We start from the raw sequence: 14,335 nt of genomic DNA on the forward strand, positions 1-14,335 counted from the left end.
TTAACCTTCGCAAAATAAACTTTCTAAATTGATTGAGACCTGTCTCAGATACTTTTGGGTTCACAGTACAAATGCTTGGGAGAATAGTGTGGCATTACTGAATGAAGTTGAAATATTCAGAAACTGGGCTCCATTTCTAAGTCGTCCCCTAGAGATCACCCAGATGTGTAGGAGGGTCATGACAGCATGGGTAGCACAAGGCAGATCTCCAAATGCCTATCCACCAGAGAATGGCTACGCTAAAATGAGACACTCTACAGCCTTATACCTGCATTAGCAATAGAGGTAATGCTCAGAAATATCTAATTTCATTTGCAAAAGGATAGCAACAGTACAAAATATTTTATCTAAGTTTTTAAACATGTAAAATATATTGTTTATGGCTACATGTATATACGGTAATTCCACAAAAATGTGCATGACAGTGTTCTATACCAATTTCAGAAATGAGAGAATAAGGCTTTACTTATATCCTTAATTTTTTTTAATATCTGAGGAAAATAAATATGGTATTTGTCACTTCTGGATAATGGGTATATGTGTATTCATTCTATTTTATTTAATACTTTGCTATATGTTTGAAGGTCTTCCATATTTAAACAATTTTAAAGCATTTTAAATATATACATATACAGCACAGTCTACTGGAATGCACAGCTGAAAAGCATACAGAATTAGGTACATTATCCATCACCCCTCATGTGTCTGGAGTAACTAATCTAGATAATTATCTCCCATGTTTGTGATATCTACCAGCTAAATTGCTTTCAGGCACATTATCTCATTTACTATTCTGAACAACCCTTTGATATAGGTATTACAACAGCCACTTCACTTGTAGGAAAAGTCAACCTTTAGAGTTTTGGAGATTTTCCCATGATTATCCAGTTAGTAAGTGATGCAAAACTGGGATCTCACACTGTCAATGCTACAGCACAGATGACCATTATATGACAATATATTATTCCAAAGTTATATGCATCATCTTTAAGATCTGTGTTACTGACCTGAAGCTACAGGTTTGAATTCACAAACGAAATAGAATATTACTGACATTTTTAAAGCCTTCAGTCAAATCTGTTTCTTCTGACTATTTTTAATATACCGACCTCTTCTAAAAATAAGTTGCAAAAGTCTGATAAAACCTTGCATGTTAATAACAAAAAAAATGGAACTCTTACCCAGGTAGGGTAAAAATAAATTTTCTAAATTAATAAAGTAGAAACTATAATGTCATCTCTTATACTCTTTTATTCAATGTGCTACTGGTAAACACATACTAATCTCTGGGTAGCTAGTGATTAAAGAAGGCTCAGTCCCTAATTTGAGAATGTAACTATCATTAAACAAGTTACCAAACACAAGTAGCACCAACAACATAAGCTAAATTTAAGGAATACACAGCTCAGACACTGTCCAGGTTACTGCACCAAGTACAAAACTAACAATAAAAATAACAGTATCAACTATGGGTAGCCTGAATTTCACCCTCACCTAGCAATAATAAGGTACCCTCCTACTCCCCTACCTCACAGAAATGAGAGAGTGCCCCCCTTTTCCCTGCTAGCACAGTGTTGGGGAAGGTTTGTTAACACAGAAGGCTTATATAAAATCCAGTCTCATACCATAGTACCCAACATGCCTGGATATAATCAAAATCATTTACCATACCAAGAACCAGGAAAACCTCAATTTAAATGAGAAAAGACAGTCAAGAGATGCCAACATTGAGATGGCACAGATGTTGGAATTATCTGACAAGGATTTGAAAGTAGCCATTATAAACATGTTTCCACAAACAACTAAAAATGGGCAGGAAACAAATTTTAAAAACAGAAAGTCTCAGTAAAGACATAGCAGATAAAATACAATAACTGAAATTAAAACTCACCCGGTGAGCTAAATAGCAGAATGAAGATGATAGAGGAAAGAATAGGTGAATCTGAAGGTAAGAACAATAGAAATTACCCAATCTGAACAGTAAAGAGAAAATAGACTTAAAAAATAATCCATATCAAGCACTGGTAGAACTATAACAAAGTTTTAACATTCACCTCCTCCAAGTCTTGGAAGGAAACGAGAAACAGGGTATACCTGGGGAAGTACTCAAAGAAATAATGCCTGAAAACTTCCCCAATTTAGCAAAAGACATAAACCTACATATTCGAGAAGGTGAATGATCCCCAAACAGGATACACCCAGAGAAATCCACAAAAAGGCACAACATAACACACTCCTTGAAAACTAAGGACAGAGCAAGATTTTGAAAGTAGTGAGAGAAAAAGGACATCTTAGCTGAAGGGCAAAACAACTCAAATGACAGCAGATTTCTCATCAGAAACCACAAAGGCAAAAGAAGGGGGTACAACTGAAGCTGCACTGAAAAAAAGAAATCATCAACCCAGAATTCCACTTTTGGGGATACACCCAAAAGAATTGGAAACAGGAGCTCAAAGAGATATCTGTGCACTCATGTTCATAGCACCATTATTCACAATAGCCAAAAGGTGGAAGCAACCCAAGTTTCCACTGGCAGATGAATGGAGAAAGAAAATGTTGTCTGTCCATACAATGGAGTATTATTCAGCCTTATAAAAGAAGGAAATTCTGACACATGCTAAAACATGTATGAATCCTGAGGACATAATGCTAAGTGAAAGAAGCCAGTCACAAAAGGACAAACACTGTATGATTCCACTTATATGAGGTACCTGAAGTAGTCAAATTCATAGAGACAGAAAACAGAATCATGGTTGCCACGAATCTGTTGCGGGGTTTGGGGAAGGGAAGAATAGAAAGTTATTGTTTATGGGTACAGAATTTTGGTTTTGCAAGATGAAAAGACTTCTGTGGCTTGATGACGGTAATGGCAGCATAACAATGTGAATGCACCTGATACCACTTAAAAATGATTAAGATGGTAAAATACATGTTATGCATATTTTATCACAATTTCTAAAAATTAAAAAAAATTCTAAAAAACAAATAATATCTACCATTTATTCAGTATTTACTACATACCAGACACTATGCTAAGAGCTTTGCATGTATTTCCTTACTTCTCCTCCCAAAATCGTGTGACAGAAATACCATGATCCCTGTTCCACAAATGAAGAAATTAGGTTTACATAACTTGGCCAAAGTCCCACAACCAAAAAATTGAGTCAAAATTCAAACTCAGTTTGGGGAGATGCTGAGGAACATTATCTCTAACCCAAGATGATAAAGGAGTATTTGTTTCAAAGGCAGCTTTCCCATGAATACAGCTAAGGTGAAACACTCCTGCGTCTTTGAGAACAATTTGATCTTTTCAGATGAGGTACAATAACTTAGAAGGGCTAATAGGAAAAGAGATATAAATGACATTGATAGACAAGGATAAAAGAATGGCATCACTCCAGAGGGACTAATTCTTCAATATTTTGCACAAAACCTCCAGATCCACACATAAGGGGTATTCTAATTGTATAAGACTGAGAGATTCTTAACTGTAAGAGAAGAAAATGTTCATCTCCTCTGATAACATGCAATACAGAACACACACAGGTAACATTTTTCACTTTCTGCTTGCTTTTGGAGAAATAAAATAACCTAAGCACAACTCATGGCCAAACTTTTAAGTCGAGCTTTGCAGAGGTGGTACAATTATTCAGAATCTGATGAGTTTCAGAATAAACTCCTAACTCCAGTACTCTCAGAACCTTTTCTTTCACTTGATCTAAATTTCTACTTACTCATCCTTCCCTGTTTCACCATGTTCTCTAGAACACTTCTGATCACATCCCCTAGCTCCCTAGACTCCACGGTCAGATACTGGAACGCTGCGCTCCCTGGCCACAGACCTTTGACCTTCTCCCAATACCTGCTATTCCAGTTCCAAGCCTGTATGCACCCCAGGATCTCCACAAGCACAATGGGGACTTGGTACCTTCCTGCAGCAGATCATGGCACAGTGCTTGGGCAGCAAAGCAGAGGCTAAATTCCAGCCCCTCACTGCCTTGGACACAGAACTATACACAATGATCCTGACCCTGCCTCTCCCTCTCCTGGGCCTCAAAACCTCCCTGGAGAAAGACCCAGAAAGACGCTGTTCAACATGAACTGGCCTCAGCAACCCATTTACATCCCCTCATGCAGCCCCCCAATAACACATTATGCCCTCTCAACGCCTGCGGTTGCTGATATTGCAGTCTAACCCAGGACCCCACATTCACCCTCGCTCCCTCACAGGCCCCTGGTGCTGCAGCTACAACAGGACAGAAGCTGCTTGCTGGGCAGCGCCCTCAGCTCTGCACAACTGCCCTCACCATCTTCTCTGTCTCCATTCCCTCTGCCTTTGTCCTGCCCTCAAAAGAAACACTTTAAACTCACTGGGCACTCCACTGGCCTGCTGCATGCTCAGGCCACACCACCAAGTCCTAAGGTACAATATGGGATCCTTTGGGAAAATGAGGACAGAGGGAATGCAAGACAACGGAGGGCTGGCCAGAGAGAAAGCAGGTGTCCAGGGCCACCCCACACCGGTCAAGTCCTTCTTTTATATCATCTCCAATGGCCACCTCAAGAGAGCCTAATATGGTCACAAATAATGTGGCCCTCTGCTGCACCCCTCTAAACCCATAACCAGCAACAGAGAAACAAGATAAAGAAAGCACAGTGCTTTTTGTTTTTCTATCCATGATGGAAAAAACACTCTCTTCGTCAAATAAGACTCAAGATAATACTCTGGTTCACCACTCGGTTTATTTCTTCCACGAATACTTATTAAGTGGCCATTGTGTACCAGTCCCTGTGCCCAGCATGGCTGCTTGGATTACATGGAATAACAGGCGAAGGTATTTGGTAACCTGAAAAGGTATCTACGTTCATCAATTATTCCTATCCTCTCCTCTACCCAACTACACTAGGAATTCCCGTGGGCAGCAATTCTATCTTTTGCCTGGCACAGAGCAAGTCCTCCGGGAGTAACTGCTGAATGACCTCAGCAGTGTATACCCACGGCTGAGACACCTCTCAACTCCATTCCATGGGCCACCAGCTCTGCCTCACGCCTGGGCCACCAAAGCAGCCTACAAGCACATCTCATCGGATCACGTGACTTATCTCCTCTTCAAAGATGAACCTATGCCTTCTTTTTGTATCAGAGAACAACTGCATGGAATAAAGTTAGGTCACTGAGTTAAATGCACTCTCTCTCTCTCTCTCTCACTCACACACATACACACACACGAACCACTAGAATATAGAAAGTGAACTGATAGGTCCATTTAAAATACACCACACCCCCTAGCAAACCTTCTTTCAAAGGGCCACGCTGGCCTCAGGATGTGGGATGGGCCTTATCTTCCTCCTTTGTCTCACAACAGAAAACAAAGGAAAGAAAAAAAATCCCACATAAACAGGCCACTGTTGTTTACGTTGCAGCCACATCTTCAAAGGTTCAGTTACACCTGCTTTGACATATGTAAGATCTAGCATGTGAGCAGTGGCTCAATCTCAGTTTCTTCCTCCCTGATTTGAATTGCTTATTTTACATGTCTGTCAGAAGACTTGAACAACTCAAGTTTTCTGGCCAATAAAATGTAACAACCAAAATAGTCATAAAACAAGATTCTTACAGCTATGTGTAATACAGCTAATATCCTGATTTTTTATAATCACACTCTACAATATGTGTATTGTGCAAGAAAAGTGAACATACTTTGTTGAAATAAATCTCATTATAGTACTGCCTTTTTCTATCTAGGCATTTAAATTTTATTTTAAATCTATTCCCTCTTCCATCCCCGTTACCCAAAATAACTTTATCAATAAAATATTAGCATATTTAAGGGAGTGCTCAATAAACATTTGTTGAATAAATGAATAAATGAGCGAGTAATTATAAAATACTGGACTAACGCTCCCTGAGAAGTTCGCATTAATTTGTAGAATAATGTGCTTGTATGTTCAGGTACATACATCAAAATGGAATTTAATAATAGACATCAAGTAGCAGTTAAATATTAATGCATTTCTGCCTTAATAATTTTACTTCAAAATATTATACAATTCAAAAGACAATAAATATGAACTGAGATAGAGTTCATTTACAATCAAACCACTAGTATTTATATACTTTAAAATAAGATTTGAAATACTAATACTAATATGGAAATAGTTAATAACCTAAATGTCAATGTGTTTGTAGTACAAAAGGTGTAAAAGTAAAGAAGCATGCATTATGTTACAACTAAATGTCTTTTTTAAAAAATGTAATCAACGCAACTTCTTAATTACACTTTTTTTAAAAAAAGCTTGCACAAAAACGTGTCCATTATACCCGGTTTACAAGGAACATCCGTATAGGAGATTTTCTTTCATTTTAAGCTATGTAATGAGTAGGCCAGAGAGAATCTATTGGTAAGAAACTTCAGTGACTATAATAGCTAATATTTATCAAATTTTAAGTTTAATACACACTATAAAATGTAGTTTTACCAGTATCAAAAAATTTACTACTTCTTAAGGTATATTCTGACATATTTGTTTTTTAATTCACCTACTTTTGATCACACTGTTAGAAAATAATTGGACATGAAATAGTTTGGATATAAGTTTGTTCTGAGTTCGCTGCAAAGAAGTTAAGAAATCAGCTAGCAAAAATTATTTTAACTTCAAGAAAAAATGGACTTAAAAATTAAATAAGTTATATATTTAGCAAACCTAAATGGCAAGAAGTTATGTTAAATGTTTAAGAAGTAAATGGAAGTAAATATAAATCGGCAATAAGACGGTATTAAAATGAAGCTCTAATTTAAACTTATTTGCTGAACTTTCTTTTTGTTTCATATATTGTTGTTTTTAGTATAGGCATGAATGATCCTGTAATCAATTCAAAAAGGAAGACTGCAGTCAGGCAAACATTTCCTTCCCAGTGCCTATCAGCATGTCTTTCATGTCTTGGCGTCCATTTTAGGAGTATCAGCGAGGTAGTGTATAAAGGAGCTTATTAAACAAAGGTTGTCATTTTGGCAACACACATAAACGTTAAGTGATTTCATTTTACTGAAAATCAAAATGTTGATTAATTAAAAAGTTGAAGAATATACTTAAGCTTAACTGTTCAAACACCTCTGTTAGATTTCATATATTTTTCAATCATATTTATATATTAAATGCCATTTTCAGGATTGCTGATGTGTCACTATAATTTTATAAAAAAACATCTGAAACAATTGATCATTTAAGGCGCTCAATAATGGAAAGCTATAGACAGGTTTTTATTGTCGAAGGATTAACAAATCAATGATTACATACTCAAAACAAAAGCACAGATCCAGGGGCAGTCTTTTATACTGCCCAAAATGATGAGTACTTATGTGAATAGATACAATTTTCCTGTATTCTTTCAGCATATAAAATAAAAAGAAAATACATGATTATAGGAAGTCATAACCTAATCCTACAAGTCAAACCCTCTTTAAAAACAGAACACTTACAATGAGGGTGGTCCACAGTAACACATGCCTTACAGTTAACCTCTCCTACAATAATGCTGATTTTTAAGAACAGAATTATCACAATCCAATCATAATCAGGCCTAATAGGAAGGATTTATTGTTCAGAAATCAGATATAAAGTATATATCTAAGTAAAACACCAGGTAGTATTAAAAAGAAAATCGGTAAACTTTCTAAATTTTCCTTCTACTTAAAACATTTTGAGAGAGCCAGGCTACAGTAATCGTTTAATTATAAAATCTAATCAACCAAAAATAAGGAATTTTTCTCCAAGTATTGCAAACACAGCTCACCACTACTTCTCCAAAAGATTTAAATTCTATTCTCTACCATTCCCAGCCATTTCTGCCAACATCATAAAAATCACCTTTCATCATTTCCTCCTCACAATGAGAATTCACTAATCGCATACATCTCTTAGACATAGACACCTCCTCACCCACCTCCCAAAAATGGTTCAGAGCAAAGACACACAGAAAAAATAATGACCAAGCTCACATTTCTTGTTTGCCCTTCAAGCGAAGTCTGGTGTCTTCAGCTTGCCTTTCTGGTCTTCAGTGTTGTCACTAATTGCTGGGGGATGTAGTTTAGGACAGCATGAAGCAGCAGAAATAAAAGCTGTTGCTTTAAGAAAACGTTTTCTTAAACACATGGATAAAACAACTTTTACTCTGACTTCCTGGCTGGGCTGCACAAAATCTTAGAAAGGCTCCTTGAAAAGTTAATGTCTATAAATGTCTAAAAATAAAATAAAATAAAATCTAAAAACTTACGTTCTGAACACATTCCGAAGGATGTCTTTCTGATTTGATTTGAAAGCAGGTTTGTATTGATGAACAAACTTTATTTTGTAGAAAATTAATATTCCCTCTAATTAGAAATTTGCCTTGCCATCTTCTATATTAATCCTGTCTCTCATGGTATAATCATACATGCAAAAAATCAAATATAGTATTTCCCAAATGCATGGACACTGTGGAAGCTTCGTTTTGAAAAAGGCTTTTATTTCCCTTAATACTGGTGACTAAACGTCATTGTATGTACCAACACTTTCAAATAGCCCAAGAGACTTAAAAAGCCTTCTAAGTTTGAAAACCAAAAAGTTCTGAGTTTTTCTGTACCCCAGGACGGTTTTCTTTCCTGAAGCTCAAGCCGAGAAAGCAGACAAAAGAAGCTGATTTGACTGAGCTGTGCCAAGTCTTGCCTTTTTTTCTTTCCTCAGCTCTCCCTCTGCCTCTCTCTCTCCCTCTTTCTCTCTCTCTCACTCTTTTGCTCCCAGTATGGCAACCTTCCGAGCAGTCTTGGCGGAGGTCCAGGCTGTGCCAGTCTGTCTGAATTCTTGTCTCCAAAAGATGTCCTTTGCGGATCAATTAATACATTTGAAAACAGGAAACCGTGGTACGGTACCCAAATCCTGGCACCAACAGCATCGACTTCTGCCAAATCACCTTACAGATTTCATGGTATCCTACCTTTCATAATTATTACTAACATGTTCCCGGAGCAATAATGGAGTACTAGAAGCCATTCACTGCTCAGCAATAAGGAATCTGTTCCCTAGAAATGTCCATATGCGACATATGCACAACCTGCAATAAATCAAATTTCTCCTGTGAGAAGATGTATGTAACTTTAATAAGCACCACATACTGTATTTCTTTTTATAAGACTTGCTTTTCCTTGTCCTGCTGCAAAGACTCATGGGAGAATAGAAACGGAGGCATGGAGATTAAAATTAAAACTGTATGCCCAGAAATGTCATGCTTTATCCTATGGAGAATGAATATAGTTTTGATTGATCTGTAACTTTATTTTTAAGGAGGCTCTAATACAAACTGCACCTATTCAAAATTTCACTACAGATGTATGGGGGAGAAGAGTTCTTTTGATAAAACAGATAACAATAAAAAGGAAAATAAAACAACTAAGGTAAATTTAATAAGAGCAAGTATCTTTTCATATTTTGACATCTCAAGTTCCAACATAGTCACTTGTTTACTTAATTCATATTAATACAATATAATAAGCATAAATAAATACTGTTTGCTTTGATTTTTACCATAAACACCTTTTGAAGCAAAATAGCCAGTCTGTGCTTCACACACTTACCTGGCTTAAGAAATCATTTTTACCTATGATGCTTGAACATAGAAAAGAGCCACATTCTAGAATCATCATTTCATAGAAAGAACCCAGAAGGGTGACTTCTAGTCCTTGATTCTGTCACTTTCTAATTTAAATAACTCCAGGTCTCAAATTGCTAATCTATCTAATCTCCTCAGTTTGCTCATTTACCACATATGAAAATCAGTGACTTCCTACTCCTTGCTTCCAAACTACTACATTTATGCACATAGTATACCTTCATCCTAATTGAATAGTAATTAGTTAAGTTTGTGTGCTCTGCCAATCAAATGTGTCATCTTCACAATTAGGATCATGTGTCATTTATCTAAGAAAACTGAAAGTCTTGCACACAGCCTTCCATATACAGGTGTTCAACAAATCTATTAAGTGAATAAGTTATGGGAACGGATCACATAAATATCACTCTGAAGTTCTATTAAGTAATATGACAGTGAAAGACAAAACCACATATTACTAAACCATAAAGCTGATAGATCAACAAAATGCTACAGAGATATCACAAGTGTTGAATTAAAGCGCTGACAAAAGTGTCCCATGCTGTCCCTTCAAATAGGGATGATGAAATGTGGGCAGACTAACAGTGAATTTGTAATTCAAAACTAAGAACCTGTTAATAGCCAAAGACTAAAGAGAATCTTGAAAGCAGCATTGGAGAAGGGACTCATCATGTGCAAGGAATCCTCAGTAAGATTAACAGCCGATTTATCATTGAAAACCATGGAGACCAGAAAGCAGTGGGATAACATAGTCAGAGCTGAAAGGAAAATAACTGTCAACCAAGAATTCTATGTCAGCAAAACTATTCTTTGAAAACGAAGGAGACATTAAGACATTCCAAATAAAAACAGAGTTCATTACTAGCAGACCTGCTCTACAAGAAATAAAGGAACTTTTCCACCAAGCTGAAATGAAAAGACACTAGACAGTAAATCAAATCAATGAAGAAATATAGGAGTAAATATAAAGGTAACTGCAGAAGTGAATATTTTACAAATAGTATAAATGTATTTTAAAACGTAATATAGTTTAATTTTTTAAACATTCTTAAGCATTTCTAAAATATTTAAAATGGGATAAATGTACTCTTTTTTCTATCTGATTTAAATGACAAAAGCATAGAACTGTTGTTATAAACCTATGTTGAAAAGCACACAATCTATAAAGAGGTAATATGTGACAATAAGAGTAAACAAGGAATAGAACAGAGCTATATAGGAGCAAAGTTTTTGTATATTATTACGTTGGTATTAATCTGAATTAGATTGTTATAAATTAAGATGTTAACTGTAATCCCCAGGGCAACCACTAAGCAAATAACTCAAAAACATAGAGGAAAATAAATGGCAAGGAAATTAAAATGTTACTTGAAAAAATATTTAACATAAAATAAGGCAGTAACAGAAGAACAAAAAAGACAAAGATACGTAGAATATAGCCAAATAGCATAAATAAATCCTATCTCATCAGTAACTGCATTAAACTTAAATGAATTAAACACTACAATTAAAAGACATAGATTGGCAGAATGGATTAAAATTTTAAAACAAAATTCAACTATACGCTGTCTACAAAAGACACACTTTATACTCAAAGACACAAAAAGGTTGAAAGTGAAACTATGAAAAATATATATACCATGCAAAAAGAAACCCCACGAGAGCTGGAATGGTTATACTAACAGGCAAAACAGACTTTAAGAAAACGCTTGCTACTAGAGATAAAGAAGGACATCTTATAATGCTAACAGGGTTAATTCATCAAGAAGAGACAACCAATATAAACATACATAAGAACAGAGCCCCAAAATATACAAAGCAAAATCTAAAATAATTGAAGGGAAAAATGGGTAATTCAATACCTTTCATTCCACAACTGTTAGAACAACTAGACAAAAGATCAGCAAGGAAATAGAAAACTTGACCAACACTATAAATCAACTAGTACCAACAGAAATCTACCGAACAATCTACCCAACAAGAGCAGAATTTTTTTTTTTTTTTTGAGACAGAATCTCACTTCATCACCAGGCACAATCTCAGCTCACTGCAACCTCGACTCCCTGGATTCAAGCAATTCTCCTGCCTCAGCCTCCCAAGTAGCTGGGACTAAAGGCGCGCGCCACCATGCCCAGCTAATTTTTATATTTTTAGTAAAGGTGGGGTTTCACACATGTTGGCCAGGATGGTCTTGATCTCTTGACCTCGTGATCTGCCCACCTCGGCCTCCCAAAGTGCTGGGATTACAGGCGTGAGCCACCACGCCTGGCCAGAATGTACATTCTTAAGAATACATGGAACGTCCTCCAGCAGACAATATGTTAGGCTATAAAATGAACCTCAATAAATTTAAAATGATTAAGTCAAAGTGTGTTTTCCAACCACAATGGAATAAAAGTAGAACTCAATACGTACCAATAAAAGGAAGGAAAAATCACAAATATATGGAAATTAAATAACACTCCTAAATAATGAAGAAATAATAAAGACTAGAGTGGAAATAAATGAAATAAAGAACAGGAAAACACAGAATATCAGCAAAGACACTGCAAGAGTACTACAGACCCTTTACCTCACACCTGTTAGAATGGCTATTATGAAAAAGATCAACAAGTATTGGCAAGAACGTGGAGAAAAGGGAACCATCTACACCATTGAAAGGAATATGAATTAATACAGCCATTATGGAAAACAGTATGGAGGTTCCTCAAAAATTAAAAATAGAACTACCGGCCGGACACAGTGGCTCACATCTGTAATCCCAACACTCTGGGAGGCCGAGCCAAGCAGACTGCCTGAGGACAAGAGTTTGAGACCAGCCTGGCCAACATGGCAAAATCCCATCTCTACTAAAACTACAAAAATTAGCCGGGTGTGGTGGCACACATCTTTAATCCCAGCTACTTGGGAGGCTGAGGCAGGAGAATCACTTGAACCCGGGAGGCAGAAGTTGCAATGAGCCAAGATCGCACCATTGCACTCCAGCCTGGGTGATAAGAGCAAAATTCCATCTCAAAAAAAACAGAACTACCATATGATGCAGCAATCTCACTTCTGAGTATATATCCAAAGAAAATGAAATCAGTATACTGAAGACAATGTGTACTCCCATGTTCACTGCAGCATTATTCATAATAGCCAAGACAGGAAATCAGCATAAGTGTCCATCAACAGATAAATGAAGAAAACATATATGGCAAACGGAATACTATTTGGCCTTTAAAAATTAGATTCTGCAATATGTGACATCGCAAAAAATAATATGTGAGGCAATGCACATAATTAGCTTGATTTAGCTTTTCTACAATGTATACATATTTCAAAATATGTTGTACACCATATATACAATTTTTGTCAGTTTTTAAAAGTGAATAATGAACATAAGTAAAAATTTAAAGCACTACAGACCAATATCCCTTATGAACATAGATGAAATAATTCTGAACAAAATACTAGCAGACTGAACACAGCAAAATATAAAAAGGATTATAAGCTACGACCAAGTCGGATTTATCCTAGGAATACAAGACCGGTCCAACATATAAAACTCAATCAATGTAAAATACCATATTAATAGAACCATGTACAGAACCCACATGATCATCTCTACACAGAAAAGGATTTGACAAAAATGCACACACAAATGCCCACAGAATCATTGTTCATAATAATCCAAAATGCAAACAATCCCCATGTTCAGCAGCTGATGAACTGATACAATGTTGCCGGGCTATACATTGGAATATTACTCAGCAATACAAAGGATGGAAGCACTGACGCATTTACAAAGGAAGGAAGCACTGACGCATGCTACGGCATGGATGGGCCTTTGAAAAAAGTATGCTAAATGAAAAAGCCAGACACAGAAGTCCGCATATTGTATGATTCTATATACATGAAAGGTTCAGAAGAAGCAAATCCATCGACACAGAACATAGCTTATTGGTTGCTGGGACCTGGGCAGAGGGAAGAATTGGAAGTGACTGCCAATGACTATGGGGTTTCCTTTTGGAATGAACCAAAATTTTCACGGTTTAATGGTGATGTCTGCACAACAAAGTGAATGTACGAAAAACCACTGGATTGTACATAATAAAATGACAAGTTTTATGGCATGTGAATTACATCAACTTTTTAAAAGTTGCAGTCCATCTCTCAAGTATTTATGGGTGTTACAACCCAAGATAAACTCACAAAAATCCTTTATAGCCTCTTACACAGAGGCAATACTATACATTAGCTAAACCCTTATCCACCTGAATCTGCTTCAGGACTCTGCCCAGCTAATTCTAGTGCCTTACTCTGTTTTGACTTCTTGGTTCCATCCCAGCCAACTCCAGCATTCCTGGTTCCATCCAAACATCGCTCCCTTCTGCCAGCTCTGTTGGTTCTGGCTCTGAGAGCTTCTGCTCGCCTGGACTGCTAGGCCCTCCCAGAGGCACCCAGTCATTTTTGTCTTCCAACTCACACTGCCAGGCCCTAGGGAATTCAAAATTTTAACAGCCAGCCCCCTCTGCATTAAGTCTCTGCTTCCCAGGACTCACTTCACTCTCCATGTGCACTAGGAATCCCAGCAGGCACACACAGCCCTTTTCAATAGTAACCCAAGATCTGACTCATCCCCTTTCATGCTGCTGTGGTTTGGATGTGGTTTGCTTGTCCCCACCAAGTCTCATGTTGAAATTTGAC

At 36.8% G+C, this 14,335-nt stretch overlaps 1 protein-coding gene across 6 annotated transcripts in view; it reads right to left on the minus strand.

Moving 5' to 3' along the window:
* The window catches only part of MSRA (methionine sulfoxide reductase A), a 384,503-nt gene that overhangs the window by 334,354 nt on the left and 35,814 nt on the right, over positions 1–14,335 (minus strand). The window contains exon 1 of one of the 6 annotated variants that reach the window (XM_054499911.2): positions 8,276–8,669. The exons of 4 other annotated variants lie outside the window; for them this stretch is intronic. In XM_054499911.2, the coding sequence (XP_054355886.2) occupies positions 8,276–8,288 (13 nt within the window). In that variant the 5' untranslated portion in view covers positions 8,289–8,669. Of the gene's footprint in view, positions 1–8,000; positions 8,077–8,275; positions 8,670–14,335 lie in introns of those variants that run through there. One more of the 6 variants, XM_054499915.2, reaches the window with a different exon arrangement.

Source organism: Pongo pygmaeus, chromosome 7 (assembly GCF_028885625.2).
Source record: "Pongo pygmaeus isolate AG05252 chromosome 7, NHGRI_mPonPyg2-v2.0_pri, whole genome shotgun sequence".
Taxonomy (NCBI): Eukaryota; Metazoa; Chordata; class Mammalia; order Primates; family Hominidae; genus Pongo; species Pongo pygmaeus.